Raw genomic sequence first — 23,389 nt, 5'->3', positions numbered from 1 at the left:
TTGTTCTCTATTTTTCAAAAATTTTATGCTGAAATACGTATCCAATTTGGTGTTCATATTAAAATTCTTCGCTCCGATAATGCCAAAGAGTACACCTCAATACCATTTCAACAATAGTTAGGGCACCATGGGATACTTCATCAAACTTCTTGTGCCTACACCCCACAACAGAACGGTGTAGCTGAACGGAAAAATCGACATCTCCTTGAAACTGCTCGGTCTTTGATGCTTAATATGAATGTCCCAAAGCATTTTTGGAGTGATGCTGTCCTCACATTCTATTTTCTCATCAATCGGATGCCCATGTCCATCCTTGGAAGTCAATCCCCCTTCTCGGTGTTGTTTCCCACCTTGTCTCCGTTTCCTCTCACCCCAAGAGTCTTTGGATGTGTTTGTTTTGTTCAAAACTCGGGGCCTGGTTTAGACAAGTTAGATGCACGAGCTACTAAGTGTATCTTCCTTGGCTACTCAATGACTCAGAAAGGGTATAAGTGCTATAACCCTAACTTCCATAAGTCATTTTTGTGCTCTGATGTCACCTTTGAATCGGTTCCTTTTTTCTCGGATACTATGGTTTCTTCTCCTTCCCTCGTAGTTCCTCTTCCTGTTCCTGTTACGGATCCCCTTCCCATGGTTCCCATTCCAGTTGCAGATTCACCTCCCGTGCCAATTACTACTGAGAGGCCACCAATCAGACAAGTGTATACTAACAGAAGAGCACCGGGCCCCTCCTCCAATTCAGCCCTCGTCGACAGATCCTGTCATTGCTTCTTCTCCCTTGGACCTTGATCTTCCTATTGCCCTGCGGAAAAGGTAAACACACTTGTACTTCTCGTCTTATTTCACACTATGTTTCAGCTGCTCACCTTTCTGCTTCTCATCGCAACTTTATATCATTGCTATCATCTATTTCCATTCCCAAGACTGTCCAGGAAGCCCTTACCTCTCCAGGGTGGCGGCAAGCCATGGAAGAGGAACTCTTTGCTCTACAACACAATCACACGTGGGAACTCAATGCTCTTCCTCCTGGTAAGCATTTTGTTGGGTGTATGTGGGTCTACACAGTGAAGTATCTTCCATATGGCAGTGTGGAGCAATTGAAGGCCAGGTTAGTGGCCAAGGGCTATTCTCAGCTGTATGGTGTGGACTATATAGAGACATTTTCTCCTGTGGCTAAAATTGGTTCAGTTCGGGTGCTGATTTTATTAACTGCTATGTATGATTGGCCTCTTGTGCAACTTGACATAAAAAATGCTTTCCTACATGGTGATCTCATTGAGGAAGTGTATATGGAGCAACCGGCAGGGTTTGTTGCTCAGGGGGAGGATGGTAAGGTTTGTAGACTCAAAAAGGCAATTTATGGACTGAAACAATCTCCACGCGCATGGTTTGACAGGTTCAGTGAAGTAGTGAAAGACTTTGGGAAGAAACAGTGTCAGGTAGACCATTCTGTGTTCAACAATGACTCAAAAGATGGGAAAGTCTTGCTAGTGGTGTATGTGGATGATAGTCATAACTGGGAGTGACAGGTAATGGGATTGACAGGTTGAAGAAATTCCTATAGGACCACTTCAATACGAAAGATTTGGGTAAGCTAAAGTACTTCCTGGGAATAGAAGTTGCAAGGTCAAGGCATGGAATTAACTTATGTCAAAGAAAATATGTTCTTGACCTACTTGAAGAAATATGACTGTTAGGTGCTAAACCAGCAGAGACTCCTATGGAACTTAATGTCAAGTTGAGTGTTGATGCAGGTGAAGAGTTTGATGATCGTGGAAGATACAAGAGGTTGGTGGGAAAGTTGAATTATCTGACTATTACCCGACCAGATATATCATTTGCTGTGAGTATGGTGAGTCAGTTTATGCAACATCCTCAGATTCCTCATTGGGAAGCAGTTCTAAGGATTGTTAGGTACCTGAAGGGTGCTCCAAGTCGTGGTTTGCTATACCAAAGTGGAGGGACTCTTGAAATAGTAGGGTATACAGATGTTGATTGGGCTGGTTCTATATCAGATAGGAGATCAACTACAGGGTATTGTACCTTCCTTGGTGGCAATCTTGTAACTTGGAAGAGCAAGAAACAAACAATGGTGGCAAGGAGTAGTGCAGAAGCTGAGTACAGAGCTATGGCTCATACCACATGTGAACTAGTATGGTTGAAGAACTTGCTACAAGAGATGGGGTTCTCGGTTGACAAACCCATGAGACTATGCTGTGATAACCAAGCTGCTGTTCGCATCTTTTCCAACCCAGTCTTCCATGAGAGAACCAAGCATATTGAGGTTGATTGTCACTTTGTGAGAGAGAAAGTGATAAGTGGAGTGAAACCACATCTCATGTGAGCTCAGGAAATCAGTGGGCAGATCTCTTTACAAAGGGATTGTCTCGGGGTAGAGTAGGTTATATTTGTGACAAGTTGGGACTATATGACATATACTCTCCAGCTTGAGGGGGAGTGTTAGAGTACACAAAACAGGGATATTTTGGTCATTTGGGTTTATCTATTTGAGAGTGAAAGGTCTGTTAAAAAAGAAAAACCCATATGATGGTAACGTATTAAATGCTTCATTTTTTTTACACAAAAGATAAAGATTTAAAAGAAAGTCTTATTAGATATCCTTCCTTCCAAACAAGCAACTAGAAAACACATTTAACAGCAGATAAACTATTAAACCTTCAAAGGATGTTGCTGATATCAGTGTTGTTAGACTTGAACCAGACACAAAACCAGGTTGCTTGCCAGGTCACAGGTCACATAGATAATATATACATTTTGTAACTTCTATTACATGTTGAAAACAAAGCCAGGAATACTGAGGATCTAATCTCTCACATTACATTCCTTTGCAATAATTGGGCTCTCAATTCCGAAGTCTTCAAAGGCATCTCATTAAATCACCTTCAGAGAAACCTAGAAGAAATCCTCTACACTTTCCCTGGAATTGGCTTCAATCAAACATTTTGTCCTAGGGAGGAGAACCAGTTAAGTCTAAGCTTTGATGGTAGTGCTCAAGGATCCACAGGTCAAGCAGGAGTTGGAGGAGTAATCTGTGGGAATGGGGGAAGCATCTTTTGGGCTTTCAGTGGTCCGATTGGGACAGCTGATTCCACCAAGGCAGAGATCTTAGCTTCCTCACAGGTCTCCGTTATGTCAAAATGTTAGGCCTATCCTCTTTATCAATCGAGGGTGATTCAGCTAATACAATAAACTGGTTAAGGCAGAGGACTGGAGGTCCTTGGAGGTTTGCTCATCTGTTGACTGAAGCCAGAGATATCTAAATACCCTGAATGTGAAACTGGTCTGGATTCCTATGGAATTAAACACTGCAGCTGACAGCTTAGCCAAATCTGGAGCCCATAGAGCTAATATGTTTTCTGATGTTTCCCTGCCTGTGTAATTCTGTTCATGCCTTCCAAGGCCTTGTACTCTGTTAACTTATCTCGGTAAACTATTAATGAAATCTGTTAACCTTTCTCAAAAAAACTTCTATTACATGTCAATGTAGTGGTCAGATGGCTAGTTTCTTGATTTTTTATGCAAGTGACCAGGGTTCAAGTCTCATGGTAAGGTTGCTCTAACAACTCCAAAGCCACCTTCTTCTCGGGACTGGCAAGATGAAAGAGCTTGGAGATAGTCCAGAGATGGTAAGTTTTCTGTCAAATCACTTTATGTGAACACAGCAACCCCTATCCCTGGGGTTTTTCCTTGGAAGGAGATCTGGCTCTTGCATATACTAAGATCAACTTTTTTACGTGGTTTGCTGTTAAGGGTAAATGCCTTTCAAAAGCTTAGTAAGAGAGGAGGGGATGTTGCTGAATTATTCGGACTATGTTATGTGTGGTCAGGAGGCAGAGTCAATCGATCATCTTCTTGTGCATTGCAAAGTAGTTAGTTTTTTATATTATCATTTTTGTGGGCTGTTGAATGTTAGTTGGTGTCAGCCAAGGAGTTTTCCTGAGCTCATGCAGTCCTGGAAATTGTTGGGTTAAATCAGAAAGGGAAATTACTGTGGAGCACAGTACCTCATGCAGTATGTTGGGTGTTGTGGAAGGAGAGGAATAGAAGGATTTTCAAGGGGAAGTGGGGGGGGAAGATAAGATGGTCCAGCAGGCAATGACATCTCTTATCAGCAAGGGATCTCTTCAGCAGCATAACCAACTCTTTGATCACAGCAATCTTTTTGGCTAGTCGGATTTGACAGAAGGCTCTGGTTTTCTAGCTTTTAGTTTTGGAAAGCTCATTTTTTTAGGACTTCACTGAGTTTTAATGTATAGTTTCTGGCTGTACATGTTGCATATATGACACCATGTAATCTGAGCTTTGCGGTATACTAATAATACAAATATTACCTTACCTTTTCTCGTGCGTGTGTGTGTATGTATATGTATGTATGTTATTAGAAAGACATAAATGAAAACAAAGTCGTGCATTCAAATTTTCCTCTTAGCATTTTAAGGTTTCCAATCACTTAGTGACGCAGGTGAGTTGTGAAAACTGGCCGAGTCATTGAAGCCTGGCTGGTTTTAATGGTTCTCGGTCTTGACTGGTTCCACTGGTTTTTCAAAAATTTGAAAAATGGGACATTAAGAAATTGGAAATGCTTTCTGGTTCCCAGGTTGACTGATCTGATTGCAAGTCTGATCCGAGTCTTACAACACTGGTTGATATTTTTGGGTGGTTATGTTTTATTGTATATCTCTTTTGTTCTACACTAAGCACTTTAATTTGCATCAAGGTTCTAGGTTCTTGGGATGGGGCTGGTTGTGGCCTTGGGGGGGGGGGGGTATGTTCCTGTTGGGATATAAAGTGTGTTAAAATCAATGTCTTAACAGAGAAAGAATAGTAGGAAACAAGAAGAAGGAAAGAGAGAGAGAGAAGAGAGAAGGGAGAAGAGAAGAGAGTTGTGTGGCAAACAGAACTAAATCTGGTGGCGCCAGATTATAATATTATATATAGGGCGACCATAATTAAAAGGGAAAAGACCCCTGTGCCCTTGCTGTAGTTAAAGTACATAAACAGTGATAAAAAAAAAGCTATTTTAAACAAAACAAACTATAAAGTAAACTATTCCAACACACCCCCTCAAGTTGGGACATAGATGTCAATCATGCCCAACTCATCACACAAATTATTATACCGCACATGATGAAGGCCCTTGGTGAAGATGTTTGCAAGTTGTTCTTCTGAGCTAACATATGGAGTGAACACTTCTCCACTCACAAATTTTTCTCTAATAAAATGCTTGTCCACTTCAATATGTTTTGTTCTATCATGAAGGACTGGGTTAGCAGCAATGTTGATAGCAGCTTTATTGTCATAATAGTGACATGGGGTTGTTAACTGCAAAACCCAGTTCACCTAACAGGTTTTTTATCCACATGATTTCAGCAAATCCATGAGACAACTCTGTATTCCGCTTTAGCACTAGACCTAGCCACCACACTTTGCTTCTTACTTCTCCAGGTGACTATGTTTCCTCCCACAAAGGTACAATACCCACTGGTAGACTTTTTTTCATTGACTGGCACTGCCCAATTAGCATCTATATACACTTCAACCTTCCAATGCCCATGCTTTTGGAATAGCAAACCAGCTCCTGGAAACTTCTTGAGGTATCGAGGGATCCTTTCTGCAACTTCAAAGTGAGTTGTCTTAGGATTATGCATGAACTAAGGACACCCACTACATAGGCAATATCAGGCCTGGTCATAGACAAATATAAGAATCTCCCTACAAGTCTTTGGAACTTCTTCACATCTTTCATAGCCTCCCCCTATCTGTCTCCCAATTGATGGTTAGGTTCAATTGGCTTCACCCCTAACTTGCATGTATCCTCTAATAAATCTAGTACATATTTCCTTTGGCAAATAAAGATGCCCTTTTAAGAGCGGCGACTTCAATCCCAAGGAAATAACATAAGGTGCTTAGATCTTTCACCTCGAATTGAGTGGCTAAGAATTTCTTCAGCTTCTGTATTTCAGACTTCCAGTCTCTTGTGACCACTATGTCATCAACATACACAATTAAAGTTGCAATTTTTCCTTCACCTTTCTTCACAAATAGAGTATGATTTGATTGGCATTGTTTGAACCCCATCTAGTGTACAACTAAGTGAAACTTACTAAACCAGGCCCGTGGTGATTGTTTCAACCCATAAATGATTTTTTTTAACCTACACACCTTTTGCTCACTACCTTTGGCACAAAAACCTAGAGGCTGAGTCATGTACACTTCCTCCTCTAGGTCACCACTCAAGAATGCATTTTTAATGTCCAATTGGTGAAGTTCCTAGTCAAGATTAGCTGTCAGTGAAAGGAGGATTCTGATAGAATTCATCTTGGATACCAGAACAAAGGTCTTTGCATAGTTTACTCCATATACTTGTGTAAACCCTTTTGCCACCAATCTGGCTTTGTACCTTTCTATTGTACCATAAACCCTATGCTTCACTATGAACACCCACTTGCATCCCACTAGTTCCTTTCCTTCAGGAAGATCCACCAACTCCAAGGTGTCGTTTTTGTGAAAGGCATTAATTTCTTCCTTCATTGCATTTGTCCATTTAGGTTTGGATAAAACTTCAGGAACAGAAACACCTTCATAAAAAAAGGAAAAGAACAAACAATATGAAGGTAAGATATGATCATAGTGAAGGGATGAGAGATCCATCCTATGAACGCCCAAAGATTGCGGAATAAGGGGGCGAATTTCAAAAAATTTTCTCCCTTCAACTGGGAATCGCATTCCCTATTTAGAAAATCATATTTTCAAGGATCATTCTTGAACCTTAAACTGAATCAGATCTAAACCAAAAGGAATATGAGAGAATTATACCTGATACGGAGAAGTAGTATCTCCCAATGGAGGTGTTCACGCCCAAGGAAGGATCCAAAAACTGCTCCCACTGAAGATGGCGCAGTGTAGGATGGAGCAGAATCAGCAGTGTTCTTCTCCAAGAACTCTGTCCTTCGCAAGAATCAACAGGATGGTACGTGAGCACAACTTCCTTTCAATCATTTCTTAAAGAACTAATGTCAAGATCCAATCTTGACTTCTCCCACAACTGGAGATCGAGCTAGCAAACAGGGCGGCAAGAACAGGGAGGCAGCAAGAGAGTATTCGTAGGGTGCAGAATTCTCTCTTCTTGATTTCAGCACTAAAGAAAATCTGATGATCTGTCTCTTAGGCTGCCGCCCCCTTCTTTTTGTTAACCTAAAAGATTAGCTCCTAATCCAATTAGGAGCAGCTTATCCAAATCATATTTGGATAAGACTTCTCTTTAGGTGATAGGGATAAACCCTTATCTTATCTGCAGATTAGATTAGCTTTCTCCTAATCTCATTAGGAGGTTTCTAAATCTGAATCACATTCAGATCTGGACTCTCTGAGTGGATAGGGTCAAGACCCCATCCTATCTGCTAATCCATCTCAGAATTCGCCCCTTTAATTAACTAAATGAATAGCCCAATTCGAAATGGGCTTTAGGCCCATTAAGCTTATGTGCTCACTTAACCTTCCTAACTACTGCCCAGTTGGGCTTCCTTGTATGGCGTGGGACCCAAGCATTGATCTACACATCAGCCACATGGGTTCAGCCCAGCCTTTGTTACAAGGCTCGGCCGAATACACTGTTAAAGACAGTGCACCCCCTGAAACCCATCGAATAGGCTCTATGGGCCCAACACTTACCCTAAGTGGTCCCTGGGCCAAGCCACCTTGTAACACCCAGGGACTGTGGGCAGATGCAAGATTAGCCCATCAGGTATTATCCTCAATGGTCTTACACTCAACCTCTCAGCCCATAATGATCACACACTGCCCAACAAGAGAGGACCTCTCCCTCGGTTGCAAGGAACAGTGTTGCACTCTCCACTTATATGGATCCCGGGAATAAAACCTTTTTGCAAACATTTGAGAAACCATAATATATATATATATATATATATATACTTTTATATCTCATATAAAATATACTTTTGCAAAACAAATCTCAACGGTTGAAATCGACTGCTGGCAGTCTTGGTTTCCATCAGTGAGAGTGCATCCCCGATCATTACCTTTGTCCGACAAAGGGGCTGATCTTGTCACTATGATCACCCACTCAGATGAATTCTCGGATTGTCCCAACATACCCAGGTTTTGACCCCCGCTAAGGATCTCACTGATTGGTACATCAAAGACAGCCTAATCCGACACCTAGCGCAGTATCATAATCGAGTCTAGGGGTCGGGTGTAACTTTCTAGTTTTGTCCATCAATCTCCAAGGTCCAGGGCAATACTGCAAATCTGGTCCAGTTCATAGATTCAATTAATCCTACACTGTGTGCTTAGGGTCTCACCCTGGCAGCTGAGACAGGCCACCCCAACCGACTTGGTGGCACCACAGTGTCAGCCTTGTCAGGATAGGTCTCCCCAGACCGACCCACTGGCTGTGAACATTCTAAACTAACACAAGTCTCATTAAGTGTCCAGTTTAAGGGTATTACACAGAAACATACTAAGGGAACATGAATCAAATATGCACTTTTATTCATTTACAATAAACTCATAAAGTACATCATTCTGATTGAAGCTAAGGGCATACAAAACTGTCTAACACATAAGACACAAAGTGAGAGGTATGATAATTAGTAGTACAAGATCTAACATCCTTTCTCTTAGCAATAGGAACATCAAGATCATCAACAACAGGGGGATCAATATCAAAAGGATTAGGCATATCATTGGGAACAAGTGTACCTGGTTAATGATGAGGATCATAGTTTTAGGTTCCACGCATAGTTTTCAAGGTGCCAAAGCGAGGCTGCGCAACAGGGGGGCACCTTGTCGCCTAGTCGCCTAGGTGGGTGCCTAGGCGATGAATTTTTTTAAGTAAAAATCACATATCCTAGGGTAGTTCCCTAGGTTCCATAACCAGTTTTCTTTAATAACTATCCATAATTTTCATAAGAAAATTATAAACTTCATGTTTAAGTCTAGAAAATCAACATATTTATGAGAAGAAAAAGAAGAAAGGAAAGAAAATTCAAAAAATATAGGGGCTGAACCCCTATTTTTGTTATAGGAAAAGAAATATGTTGATTGGACAAAATTTTAAGTTCTTCCCTTACTTGTTTGTTCAGATTTTGAAGTCATTGAGGGTTCAATACAGCAGTTAACAATGTTTGTGTTGATTAAATCCTAACAAATAAGAAAATAATAAAAAGAAATTAGTTTATAAACACAAAAAAATGAAAAATTTTCTTTAATAATGTCTATTTTATAATTATAGTCTCAAAAAAATAACAATATAAAAGTATTTTATTACACAGTATGAAAAACTACTCGGCGATTGGGTGAGGCGAACCTCCAAGGGCTCCTTGTCGCCTAGGCGTCGTCAAACATTAGAATAGACAATATGAAATGGAAATTTGGATCTTTTATTTCTTAAAAGAAAATAACTTCTACAATGTTTGCTCAATTGACATGCCTGACATTGTAACTCACTATCTGACAATGACTTAAGTAACTCAGGAAACATAAGTTTTAAGGACTCAAAAGAAAGATGACCAAGACGACTATGCCATAAGTAGGCGTGACTCACTAGATGAGCTTAAGGACTTTGTAGCCACAAGACCGGCTTTATTCTCCAACACGTAGAGACCATCCACAATGCTTCCTCCCCCAACTATCTTCCCCAAGGCCAAATCCTGAAACACACGAAGGAAAGGAGGTAACTAAACAATTCAAGGAGTGAGTAATACTACTAATGGAAAGTAAAATGATAGGTAATTTAGGAACATGCAACACATTAGAGAGGGTAAGACCGAATGGAAGGGAGATGGTTCCTTGACTGTCTATGGTGGAGAATGATTCATCAGCCAGTCTCGCCTTCTCTCTCCCAGAGAGGAGGTTATATGCCTGATGATATAAAGTTGACTTACCAGTCATGTGATTTGAGGCCCTAGAGTCAATTATCCAAAGGGAATCAGATGTATGAGATGACACACGGAAAGCAGTGGCGGTGTTACCTGATGTAGATGCAAAGGAGGTAGAAGTAGGGCTAGAATCCATTTGGTGAAGTGTCCTACCATATAACTCCAAATGGTCACGGAAAGAGTTGATAATCTCTTCCTCTTTTCACTGTCAAAATTGCATCTAACCGTGAACTGAGCACCGGCTGGTGAATCCTCTCTCTCTCTCTCACAGATGCGAACTCAGCACCGGTGAACACAGTCACCGGCGGTGAGTTCTTTCTTCTGTTAGGTCGGGCTTCGGGCTCAGGCTTGAGCTTCGGGCTTTTTATTAGGGCTAGGCTCGGGCCCATGTTATAGGCCCATTGGTCGGGCCGGGCTCGGGCCTAACAAAACCATGTTTATGAAGAGTAAAAGCCCGGCCCGAGCCTGGCCCATGAACAGGTCTATCTGTGAATCACCCTTCTTAAAAGAGCCTTTGACATTTGAATTTGTACCTTCTCGGACTACTAGTGCAATCGGGTCCCCCACAATTCACCACACTTCTACTCTCTTCAGTCTGAACTAAGACATAAACTTCTTGAACTGAAGGTAAGTCCTTACTTCCCAAGATTTGTACCCTAATAGACTCATGTAGGATTCAGCCCCAAAAGAAAAACAAATACTCGTTGTTGGGAGACAAGTGACTTGTAGGCCTTTGCATCTTCATCACACATCCAATTCACATTATGATAATGATCCAGTTCCTACCAGATTGATGTCAGATCTGAGTAGTACACTGAGAGACTTCTCTCCCCCTGCTTACAAGTGGAGGATTCAACTTGCAGTTGGTATACCTTTGCATAGTGCCTCTTTTCCGAATAGGTAGATTTCGCTTGTTCCCATATTTCGCAAGCTGTTTCAGCCCACATAAATGTCTTATTTACTTGTGGCAGCATGAAAACGGAGAGCCATGACATCGCCATACTATTTTCTTGGTTCCACTTGTCATGTTCAGCACTTCCAGTCTTTGGTTCCTTCACTTTACCGTTAAGATACCCTATTGTCCCCTTGGCAGTAATGTAGAGTTTAATTCCCCTAGACCATTCAAGGTAGTTTAGTCCATCAAAGGGAATAGCAGCCATGGGGAAACTCATATCAATCCCACCACTCATTCCGTTTTGACCTCCTAAAACCCCAGAAGTTACAAAATTCTCAGAGGACATGGTTAAATTCACTATTCAGATTCAACACAACTTAGGATCCCTTCTGACACAAAAAAAAAGTCCTAGAAACACACGAGAGAAGTAGTCCACATGCACATACTTTGGTTTGGACACAATCTGAACACAGACCAGCACCGATTCTCCAAAAAAAGGTATGTTTAGATTGATAACAGTTCCAGCCTACCAATCTTCCAAATTATCTAAGCACATTAACCACCAGGAGAGATCCTTAGAAAATTGTAATTACACCAAAACTGGGAAATAACAGATCATCCATGACCTACAAATATCCCCTTCTCAGGTATAGGATCACACAATCCACAGAAAAGAGGTCTAAACCTCACAATTTTTCTAACAGCATTCAGCAGACTTGCTTCAAAGAGTTTTCTCTTGGTACACAACCAAGATAAGAGAGAAAAAAAATAGAAAACATGTACCAGTCATAGGTCAGCTTTTCTAATCTCAGTCTAGAGAAGACAGCAAGATGAAGAGGAAAAACCTTGTTCGATCAGATCTCAAACCCAGTAGAACTGCTCTGATACCATCTTAATAGAGAAAGAACAATAGGAAACAAGAAGGAAAGAGAGAGAGAGAGAGAAGAGAGTTGTTTGGCGAAAAGAACTAAGTCTAGCGGTGCCAGATTATAATATTATATATAGGGTGACCATAATTAAAAGGGAAAAGACCCTTGTCCCCTTTTGTAGTTAAAGTACATAAACAGTGATAAAAAAAGCTATTTTAAACAGAACAAACTGACCCTAACTAAGCAGAATAAACACATAAATGTAAAGTAAACTGTTCCAACAAAATGCAGTATTTAAGAGAGCTGTATTATGTAGATTGTTGAATAGTTAACAAGAGGCAAATGCTAGTAATTCTGTCACTATGGTGAAACTGGTTCTTTTGACTGAACTGACTTGCCATCACAACATCACCATCATCCGTGCCTTATCCCAACTATATGGGGTCAGCTACATGAATCCTGTTTTGCCAATCCATTCTATTTAAAGCCATATCCACTGTTAAATTTCCACTTCTAATCAATAAATTTAAATACATATATGCTTCTTATTTTTTGCTAAGAATTACATTGGACTTCACTTCATATGGTAAAGCAAAACAAATTCAACGAAATTTGAATGCTCAATCATAGGGATAAGTTCCTTTGGTGGAAACTTCCAAGATGTTTTGGCCTTCCAAATGCCTTTTCAGTGGTAGTTAACAATGATTTATGTTCCATAAACAAATAAGTGTGTTAGGTAACCTGGAAAATATTAGAACACAAGCAAAAAATAACTGCATATAAAAGAAAATAACATTTACCTATGGCATGGACCACCACATGAGCGGATGGTTACTTGCTCCTTTTCAGGCAACTTGTTGTAGTATGTGCACTCAAAAACATGAACCATGGAACCGCAGTGACATGACCGCTTGATAAGTGTTTTACAAGGGGGGCATTCTCCAGGATGACATGGCAGTGGACAAGGATGTGGACATGAAGGTTTCCTCTCCTAAAATAAGATAAAATTACGGAGGCAACTTATAAATTGTAGAACTTAGAATTACCACATAGAATTGGGGAAAGGAATTTCTTCTATTTTGAAATGATAACCAACCCAAAAGATTGAATACAAAAAAAAAAAAAAAGATGTTCAAAGGATGTTGTAGTGAGAATGGGCCAAATGGGCCTTAGTGTTCTTTATTTCTTTTAAGTAGTATTTAAAAGTTATGTTTCTTAGTTATGGGCCTTTTTTTATTTTCTTTAATTATTTCTTTAGTGCTGGCCACCCCATCAAGGGCACCCAAGTAATTGTACTCAGACTTAGAATTATTAATAAAAGTGATGAAAAGGGGCTAGAGAGAGAGGTTCTAATTCTTCTTTTCTCTCTTCCCTTCTTTTCTTCTTCCACAACCTATTGCTGAAATTTCTTTCTTCTTCTTTCTCTTTCTCTCTTTTCTACTTTTCTTACATTATCTGAATTACTGTAGGTGTAATTTTCAATTTGGTATCAGAGCGGGTTCTCACTTTCAACTTTTTTCTCCTTTCTTTGCCCATACATAGTGTGTATGGAGAATTTATCGGTTGATCAATCAGCTACTTACGCAGCTTAGTCAGGAAGGTTTTTGGAGAGTTTTGTGGAGGTTTTTCATCCTTAGTTGAAGCCCAAGGTAGGTTCTTGGAGATTTTTCCCGAAAACCCTAGATAACTGGAGAAACCTTGTTACAAGTCGTAGAGACAGTTTGAACCAGGCACTTGGGGATCAGAGGTAAGCCTTTTGATTTCTATTAGGGGCGGTTTTGGTTGGATTGAATTTTGCAATCTCTGGAAGGGGTGGTTGAAGTTTCTCTCTTTCTCCCTATCCCGCAGGACCCTGTGAAACCCTAATTTTGGGGGATTGAAAGGTTGTTCTTTGCTTAGAATAGTAAATCTAAACCAGTAAAGTCCTAATTTGATTTTCGTTTGCATCTGTTCATTTAATGGAGCAAACTGGAGGAGAGACCAAATATTCCACTGATTCCGGGTTTGGACATGAGGGGTCAATGGAGAATCTTTTTGGGGTTGTGACTACTGTGAAGCTAAATAGGACCACTGATTTAGCTTGGTCTCAGTCCATTAAGATACATGTGTGTAGTAGAGGAAAATGGGGTTATATTACCGGAAGCAAGAACAAACCAGAGGAGGAGGATCCTACCTATGAAAGGTGGATGCAGGAAAACTACATAGTAGTGGGTTGGTTAGTGAATTCTATGCAACCACACATTAGTCAGCATTACCTATGGATGAAAATTGCAAAAGAAGTGTGGGATAGTGTCACAAAGACCTATTCCCAAAAGCTTAATGTTGTTTGGGCCTACAAATTGAAGCATGACGCGAATAATCATAGACAGGGGGGGGGGGGGCGAGAAGCCCTTAGCAGTCTACTTCTCTATGCTGAAATCTCTTTGGCAAGTGATTGATCTGATGGAGACTGTTGTTTGGGGTTGCACAAAGGATGCAAAAACATATAGGTGGTTGGTGGAGAGAAATCGGGTCTTTGAGTTCCTCACCGGACTCAACTTGGAGTATAATATTGTGAGGCAGGATGTTTTAGCAAAGGATGAAGTGACTTTGTCTCGGGCATATGCTATGGTGAGCAGTGAGGAGAGCAGAAGACAGGTTCAGTCTGTTGAGCCACAGGTTGATCACTATGCTAACGCTGGGATGAAACCGAAGGTTAGCACTAAGAAGAAAGATGTTATCTGTGAATACTGCAAGAAGCCTAAATACACTAAAGACACATGTTGGAAGCTGCATCCAAAGCTCGTTCTTGCCAGATCCAAGAAAGAAAATGGTGGAAAAAGGGTTGAAACTGGAAAAGGTGGAAATAAAAATGTAGCCACCTCTTCACAAGGTGAACAAGGATAGGGTGGAGAGAAGTCAGTGGGAGAACAACTAACATACACCATCAAGGATTTCTCCTCACCATCAAGGTTATGCACTGGCTGAAAGTGAAAGTACATCATCTTTTCAAGGATTTCTCCTTAGCGAACTTAATTAGAAATTGGAGTGCTATAGCTATATCCTCGCCTTCCTCCCCTGTGGTAGAAGATTGTTGGGTACCACTGCCTCAGTTCAGGGTGAAGCTAAACTTTGATGGAAGCTCCTTGGGTAATCCAGGTCAGTCGGGAGTTGGGGTGTGTATAGAAACGAGGAAGGAAAAGTCTTGGCCCTTTACTCAGGCCCAATTGGGGTGGGAGATTCATCAAGGGCAGAAGTAATGGCCTTACTTCAAGGTTTGAAACTGGCGAAACAATGAGGAATGCAACATTTAGAAGTGGAAGGAGACTCCAAGCTTGTAATAGGGTGGATGCAAACTAGAAAATAATTAGCTTAGCAAGGGAGATTGCGGTGCATTTTAATTGGGTAAGAAGGTCAGCAAATGGAATGGCTGACACTTTAGCTAAACAAAGAGTTACTTGGGAGGCTTTGTCTTGGGCCTGTTTGTAAGTTTTTGATTTTCTTTTTCCATCCATTCGTGGGTAGTAATCTTGTAATCTTTTCAATTATCTAATGAAAGTTACCGTTTCCTATCAAAAAAAACAGTTGACAAGCGCAAGGGCTGAATATGAGAAGTATGGCTAAATCATCAGTCGCTTGGAGTCCACTACTACAGCTCATTCAGAGATTGTTCCTTCCTCTACATATGCTCACTCAGGTATTCGTGCCACTGCACATCATGCTTCTACCTTAGGTACTCATAAAACCCCTTGCATAATTGATTCTGGTGTTTCTGACCATATGACAAGTGTTTCACAATTATTCAATTCTTACCAACTTCTTTCTAGTTGGGACAAGATATCCCTTGCCGATGGCTCCCTAGCTCCTATCACGGGAAAGGGAGACACTAAGACCTCTAATGCCCTGACCTTATCTTTTGTTCTTCGTGTAACTAAACTTAATATCAAATTGCTTTTAGTTAGTAATTTGATTAAATCCCTTAATTGCAATGTGACATTTTTTTCCTTCCTATTGTGTTTTTCAAGACATGGAATCTCAGAAGGTGATTGGGAGTGGCCATGAGGCGAATGAGATCTATCTGTTAGACATGCCCAAGCAAAACCAAGTACAACCTAAGAGAACTGCATTTGTTTCAGAGTCCACTAGTCGTATTATGTTATGTCATAGTCGTTTGGGTCATTTGTCCTTTTCTTCATTGAGTTGGTTGTTTCCAGAGTTATTTAAAGGAATTAGTCTACCGAGTCTTCATTGTGAGTCTTGTGAGTTCTCAAAGCATTGTAAGAGCACTTATCCTTCAAGTAATAAAAGATCAACTATTCCTTTTAATATTGTTCACTATGATGTGTGGGGGCCTTACCATTTACCATATATGGGTGGGTATAAATATTTTATCTTGTTTATTGATAAATTTTCATGATATACTTGGATTTACCTTATGCGCTATCGGGTTGAAGTGCCTAAATTTGTGCAACAGTTCCATGAACACATACTCAGTTTAATACCTGCATCAAAATATTCCGATCAAACAATGCTAAGGAATATTTTGAGAAGGATCTTACCTCCTATCTTAAGAAGTTTGGAGTTATTCATTGGAGTTCTTGTGCCCGCACTCCACAACAAAATGGAGTAGCAGAGAGGAAAAACAGACGCATTGTGGAAGTTGCAAGGAGCATTCTTTTTGCTACCCATGTTCCTATGAAGTTTTGGGGTGATGTAGTTTTAACAGCCACCTACCTTATTAACCACATGCCTTCTCGAGTCTTGGGGTTAAAATCTCCTTTTCGAGTCCCCTTTCTTGATGTTGAGATTTTTTCTATTCCTCCGAGGGTCTTTGGTTGTACTTGTTATGTCCACATTTCCAGTTCCAAAAGACACAAGTTTGATCCCAAGGCTTAGAAGTGTATCTTCCTTGGTTATGCCTCCACACAGAAAGGATACTGTTGTTTTGATCCCATTAGTGGCACTCAGCTTGTTTCCATGGATGTCACCTTTGTAGAGTAAGTTCCTTTTTATAGCCATCCTTCTGGGGGGGAAAGATCTCTCGAGTTGTTTTCTTCATCCCTTCCTTTGCCAACTCTAGTTGAGTTTTGTGTTGAGCCTTCCACAGTTACCCCCATTCCCGTGGAGGGTTCCTCTCCTTTGAGGTCTTCCACTCCTGCTCCTCCCCCTCCTCTTGCTAGTACTCCAGTTGTTTTCACTCACACTATTCTGCAAAGATGGTACCAACGACAAAGGCTAAGGCAAACACAAGTTGATCCCACACCTCCAGTTGAGTCTTAGGCGCTCCCGATCATTGTATTTCCAAACACCTTTCCTACAACTTCTTGTCCCCATCCTATTATGCCTTTCTACCCCTCCATTTCCTCTCAATCCATCCCAAAGTCTATTTCAGAAGCCTTAGCCACACCAGAAGGGATACTATGAGTACTGAAATAAAAGCCCTTCATAAAAACAATACCTGGGATATTGTTGACTTGCCAACTGGAAGGAACTTGTTGGGTGCAAGTGGGTTTTCACTATCAAGTATCATACAGATGGGTCAATTGAGAGGTATAAGGCTTGGCTTGTTGCCAAGGGATATACCTAGGTATATGGGATAGATTACATTGAGATCTTTTCTCTAGTTGCTAAGATGACTTTGGTGAGAGTCCTTTTATCCTTAGTAGTGAGCTATGATTGGCCTCTATATCAATTTGATGTTAAGGATGCATTCCTGAACGATGATCTCACTGAAGAGGTATATATGTCCCTTCCACCTGGTATATATGGCAAGGAAATGCAGGGTAAGGCGTGTAGATTAAAGAAATCAATTTATGGCCTAAAACAATCTCCATGTGCTTGGTTTGACAGGTTTAGGACTACTCTTGTTCAGTTCGGCTACACTTAGACTTAATCAGATCATACCCTCTTGGTTAAGAGAAAAGGCACTCAGGTGCATTTCTTATAGTTTATGTAGATGATATTGTGATTATTGGTAGTGATACAAAAGAAGTTAGTGCTCTCAAGAAGTTTCTCAGTTCTAAATTTAAAATTAAAGATTTAGGAGAGTTGCGGTATTTTTTGGGCATTGAGGTTGCTAGGTCTAAGGAAGGTATCTTTATTTCTCAACGGAAGTATGTGCTAGACCTTCTTACTGAGACTAGAAAAGTTGGTGCTAAACTTGCCTCTACCCCTACTGATGTGAATCATAAACTCTTAGCTAATGATGGAGAACTTTTAGCTAACAGGGGAGTGTTTCAGAGATTACTGGAGAAACTTCTTTATCTATGTATGACTCGTCCAGACATTTCATATGTTGTGAGTGTCATCAGCCAATTCATGCATGCTCCTAGAGATACACATATGGCTGCTACAGAAATGGTGTTATGCTACTTTAAGGGAACCCCCAGGAAGGGTAAGTTATTTGCTAAACATAAACACATGAAGGTAAAAGCATATACAAATGTTGATTGGGCAGGAAATGTGGATGATAGGAGATCCACATCAGGATATTGTGCTATGGTAGTTGGAAATATTGTTTCTTGGAGAAGCAAAAAGTAATCAGTGATAGCTAGATCTTCAGCTGAGGCAGAGTATAGAGCTATGGCCCATGGTGTGATGAGTCACTGATGTTGTATTGTGATAACCAAGCTGCTATCATGGTTTCAAATGTCGCAAAATTTCGCTAATGTCGCCCGACATATGTCGATGTCGAGGCTCACCGACATGAAAATGGATGGTAATATAAAGATTACATTATTTCGGTCAACATTTCCTTACATTTCAGAAATGTCGACCGAATCGGTCCAAATAACAAAAAAAAAGACAGCTTTTCCTAGTTTTTCCTATTATGTCAACAGGATGTCGACTAATGTACATTAATAATATAATATATTAATATATTATATTAATATAATACAATGTATTAATATAAATTATTCCATTAATAATTTCTATTTAATATTTCAAATAAAATATTTATAAAAAATAATTAACAAAAAATAAAAACAAAAGAATAAATTAATTATTTTATAATATGAAACATAAAATATTTTTCAAGTAATAAAATATTAACTAGTTGGTATTTTAAAAATATTTATTAAAATCAGAAAATGCTTATTAAATTATATAATAAATCATATTCTAAATTTAATATAAAAAATCAGAATAGATTTATTAAATTTTATACTAAATCATAATTTATTATAAATTTAGTATTAAAAATCATAATAAATTCATTAAGTTTTATATGAAATCAAAATTTATCATAATCTTAATAGTTAATACTACAAAAAGGAGAATCAATTTATTAAATTTATAATAAAACATAATGCATTATAACTTTAATATTTAAAAAAATCAAAAATAAATTTATTTCTATTTACTAGTGTGAAATAAATATATTAGAATTTATAATAAATCAGAATTAAAAATAAGAAAAGAAAATATCGGATAGCCTTGTAAAAACATCAAAATGCATAATAAATCAGTAAATTGTCATTTACTAATTTGTTATTGATATTAGTTTCTTAGCTTTATATAATGGTTGGGAATAAGATAATAGTCTAGAAATATGTATTAATGCTTCTTTTATCATTTTACAAAATATCATTGAATATTTCCACATATTTCATAATATTTCTACAATGTCTCTAATTTTTACAATATTTCCCCTCGACACTTCCGACATATGTCCTATATTTTGGTAAGCGACATTTCCATCGACATCGACATTTTAAACCTTGGCTGCTATTAACTTTGCTCACAACCCAGTTCAGCATGATAGAACTAAGCACATTGAGGTAGACAAACACTTTATACAGGAGAGAGTGGCTTTAGGAGAGGTGTGCCTACCTATCATTGCATCAGAAGAGCAGCTAGCAAATTTTCTAACTAATGGAGTCCCAAAGGCAAAGCTTCAACATCATGTAAGCAAGCTAGGCATGATTGACATCTATGCTCAGTTTGAGGGGGAGTGTAATGAGAATGGGCTGAATGGGCCTTAGTGTTCTTTATTTCTTTTAAGTAGTATTTAAAAGTTCCTTCTTTTATTTTCTTTAATTATTTCTTTAGTGCCGGTCGCCCATTAAGGGCATCCAAGTAATTGTACTCAGACTTAGAATTATTAATAAAAGTGATGAAAGGGGGCTAGAGAGAGAAGTTCAAATTCTTCTTCTCTCTTCCCTTCTTTTCTTCTTCCACAACCTATTGTTGAAACTTCTTTCTTCTTTCTCTTTCTCTCTTTTCTTCTTTTCTTGCATTATCTGAATTACTGTAGGTGTAATTTTCAACTGATGTAATAAATGGAAGAATTACAAAGACACCCCCTAGGTGTTCAGGTTTGTCAGATTTTGTTAGAGAATAAAACCCTATTCAGGGACCTGATCTAACAGCTTAAGCTTTTTAGGTTGAATGGTTCTTTTAGATGGTATCGGTACCTACTTAACCAAGTGGTCTAGTGTTAGATCCTCATTGCCCCCATTATAATTAATTAAATTTCAGCACAAGGTATGGGTGGGCCTGTGCTTGTCCATGAAGGGGCATCTCAGGAGAATAAAAACCTATTCAGGGGCATCGCCTAACAACTTAAGCTTTTAGGTTTAACAATTCCTTGAGACATTTCAATTTGATAGCAGCTCTCATGGAAGTGATCTCAAAGCACCTGCAACAACTTGTATTGAAGGGGTTTTCTTTGGAACAGACAAACATCATTTGGGCCTAGGTCAACCTGTGCCAGACCCAAACTCAACTTTGGGCCTACATGAGATCCTAGTAGGGGTGAGCATGGGTCAGTTTGTTTCGGTTCCATGGCAGGTTTTTGGAACTGGCGCCTATCCTCTGAAGGTCGGTTACAGGGCCGGTTTTGGCCTTGGTGGTTCTGGGGTCAGTTCCACCTTGTGGAAACCTGTTCTTTCTTTAATTTTCCCCTTTAAAAATGAAACATGTTCTTTAAAAACTTGATTTTCAATAAATATAATATATAGTTTAAAACTTATACTATCTTTATTAATTAAATTGAGTAATTTAATATGTAGATTATCATAGTATATTAATATATGGTTCAAAACATCGTTAGGATTTAAATTTTGTAAATATTACCTTTACATTACTTATTATACACATTCACATATTAAAATGAAAATAATCAATGGAATCACTTAAGTAATTCAATTGTCAAGTGAGCCCATGGCCTTTGTAACCATGAGTGCTTGGGTTCGAATACTCACATCCTCAAAAATATTTTGGGGTTTATTTTAAGGTAACTTCGGTTCCAAGGCTGGTTAATCATGTCGGTGTTCATGTAGGACAAACCCCTAGACCCTAGAATCAGCCTGGGTAGGGGTCGGTTCCAAGAATTTGGAACCAGACCCTACCCTGTACCAGATTGGGTAGTGTCGGTTCAAGGCTGGTCTGAGGTCGGTTCCATTCGGTTCCAGGTAGAACCTACCCATTGGCTCACCCCTAGATCCCAGGCCCAATCCTAGCTTTCATATGCTGAGACAAAACTCAGGCTTGGCAGGCAAGGAATCGGGCCAGCCTGGTTCAATACTCAACCCTACCATGGAGGTTCACTCGTCTCTTGAAGAAATTAGAGAAATCGTTGTGTCATGAATTCATGATACCAGATGAATTTCTAGAACCTTAAATGTATTTCAGATGGGGCTTGCCAAATAAAGGGAACAGTAGGCTTTTTTGTATAGTGAAAGCTCTCTACCTATAAAACCAGGATGCCTAATACAAGGGTGCTGTGTTATGTTGGATCTTCTAGTAACAGTGTAAATTTCTTATCTGATACGGTATCCATTGCTCTCCTTGACATATCCAGGTAATATAGCTCTCTACCTCCAAAGTATGAAAGCAAGACAGCCTTGCCTTTTTCTAATAGCTCTCTGCACCCTCTCGTGCACACTTTGTCAACAGTTAATATATTTTTCGCACTTACCCTTTCTCAAGGGAAAGAAAAACAATAGACTGCAGATGTAAAAAGAGAATGAATAATAAAACCTTTTCGCAAGGAAGATCACACTCTTCACAGGACTCGCTTCTTTCATGCAGACCTGATTTTGAAGGCTGGCTCTTCAGAGCATGGCAAGTTTTAGTACAATAATGGTTACCACACAGAAGAAGGTTTCCACACAAGTTGTTACAGGAAAATGTTGTTCTATCAGAACAGACCATCTGAAAAGGAAAACATTAAGAATTAGCAAGTTAAAAATGGCATAAATGAACAAGATAGAAGGAATATTAGTTAACAAAAAGTTGTTTTGAACAAAGACAAAGAGAGACAAAGAGTATTTCATTTTTGAATTAGTTAAAAACCTTAATGACTGTACTAAATTTTTGAATTATTAATGCAATCTTTTTATTGATAAAAAAATATTAGTTAACAAAAAGACAGTATTTCATTTATTCTATAAATAATTTTTGCAGAAATTTCCACAACTAACCATCTGCTCTGCGGCAATGTGCTGGCCCAGGCATGATCTCCAAACAAGTTCAGAACAAGGAGGGCATGGTGATCCAGGGGTACATCCCATCTGTTGATTTTTTTTCTTCTTCGGTTTCAATGTGAATTCTGGATTAGGAGGAGGTTTAGGCCCATGGCACCTGAAAACGAAAGGTCAAGTGCTAAATTAAAGAGAAAGCAAAATGAAAAATCTGGAAATAGTACATTCCAAGCATATCCTGAAATGATTACCAGACCTGAGTTTACACTTATGACCACATGGAAGTTCTTCCTCACAAAGTAGTCGACAAGGGGGGCAAGCTCCATAGTGGCACCTATGTGGCTAGCATATAAGATGAAAAATGGAAGTTATTGGAGAGCCTTTTACCAAAATAAATTTTCATCATGTATTAAGTGTCCATAATCTTTTTCAAGTTTTCAAGAAGACTGCTCATTTTATTTTATGACCAAATGAATCAGATTTAAGAGGGGTGAAATGCCTCAAAGTGGACTAAGTAAAATATTGTTGGTAAAATAGAATGGTAGTTAAAGTCAAAGGAATATGTTTCAGAAATAAAAGAATACCATGATTTTGAATGAACCTGCACACTTTAAGGTTTACATGGATACAAAGATTCAAGACTAAGAAAAAAAATCAAGGAGGTTAATCAACAATAGTGTCATGCTCATGCAAAGATCCAGAGCCAAAAAAAGTTCTATATTTCTCTTCATGTTTCTAATTACAGAACAATAAATTATCACTAGCATACTGAAAACTGCAGAAGTGCCAATTTTCATAATTTCATTAGAGTAATAGAGCAAGAGCAATTGCAATTACCTTAGAATTCAATCCATGCCTGCATAAAGGAGAGATATGGCACAACTTGGGACATTTAGGAGGCTTTTGTTCTGCTTCAGTCCCACAAGGAACCTGGCATGAAATGCAAGTTAAAGATGAGAATAAATGGGGCACTAACATGGAATGCAAGTTAAGTCAATTGATAAGGACTTAAAAAGACTGAACATTATTCCACAATAGTATGAATTGTATATTGATTATTGACCACTTTGACTTGGCCACAGTAGATTCCAATGAACTCCTTACATTTCTTGAGTCCTTCCAACCGAGTATAGGCTTCATCTCTATCAGATCCCCCCTTCCACAACAAGAACTAAGTTGACACAGAACATTATTCCACCATTACCTATCCAGACTCACCCAACACATTAAATATGAATTGCAGAACCCATCAAACTAATAGCATGCAAGAATAATTACCTTATCTAATCTCTTGGATAC

The 23,389-nt window shown here is 39.1% G+C and overlaps 1 protein-coding gene across 1 annotated transcript in view; it reads right to left on the bottom strand.

Annotated features, from left to right (window-relative positions):
• NFXL2 (NF-X1-type zinc finger protein NFXL2) overlaps positions 1 to 23,389 on the bottom strand; it is a 48,993-nt gene that overhangs the window by 8,761 nt on the left and 16,843 nt on the right. Inside the window, exons 5-9 of the mRNA XM_010255434.3 lie at positions 22,928 to 23,020; positions 22,347 to 22,432; positions 22,091 to 22,250; positions 21,648 to 21,821; positions 12,485 to 12,675 (exon numbers count right to left, since the gene is read on the bottom strand). Coding sequence (XP_010253736.2) covers positions 12,485 to 12,675; positions 21,648 to 21,821; positions 22,091 to 22,250; positions 22,347 to 22,432; positions 22,928 to 23,020 — 704 coding nt within the window. The remainder of the gene's footprint in view (positions 1 to 12,484; positions 12,676 to 21,647; positions 21,822 to 22,090; positions 22,251 to 22,346; positions 22,433 to 22,927; positions 23,021 to 23,389) is intronic.

This window comes from Nelumbo nucifera, chromosome 2 (genome assembly GCF_055504915.1).
Source record: "Nelumbo nucifera cultivar China Antique chromosome 2, China Antique-T2T, whole genome shotgun sequence".
NCBI lineage: Eukaryota > Viridiplantae > Streptophyta > Magnoliopsida > Proteales > Nelumbonaceae > Nelumbo > Nelumbo nucifera.
Note: the sequence above shows the minus strand (reverse complement) of the source record. Positions and strands in the feature narration are given on the sequence as shown.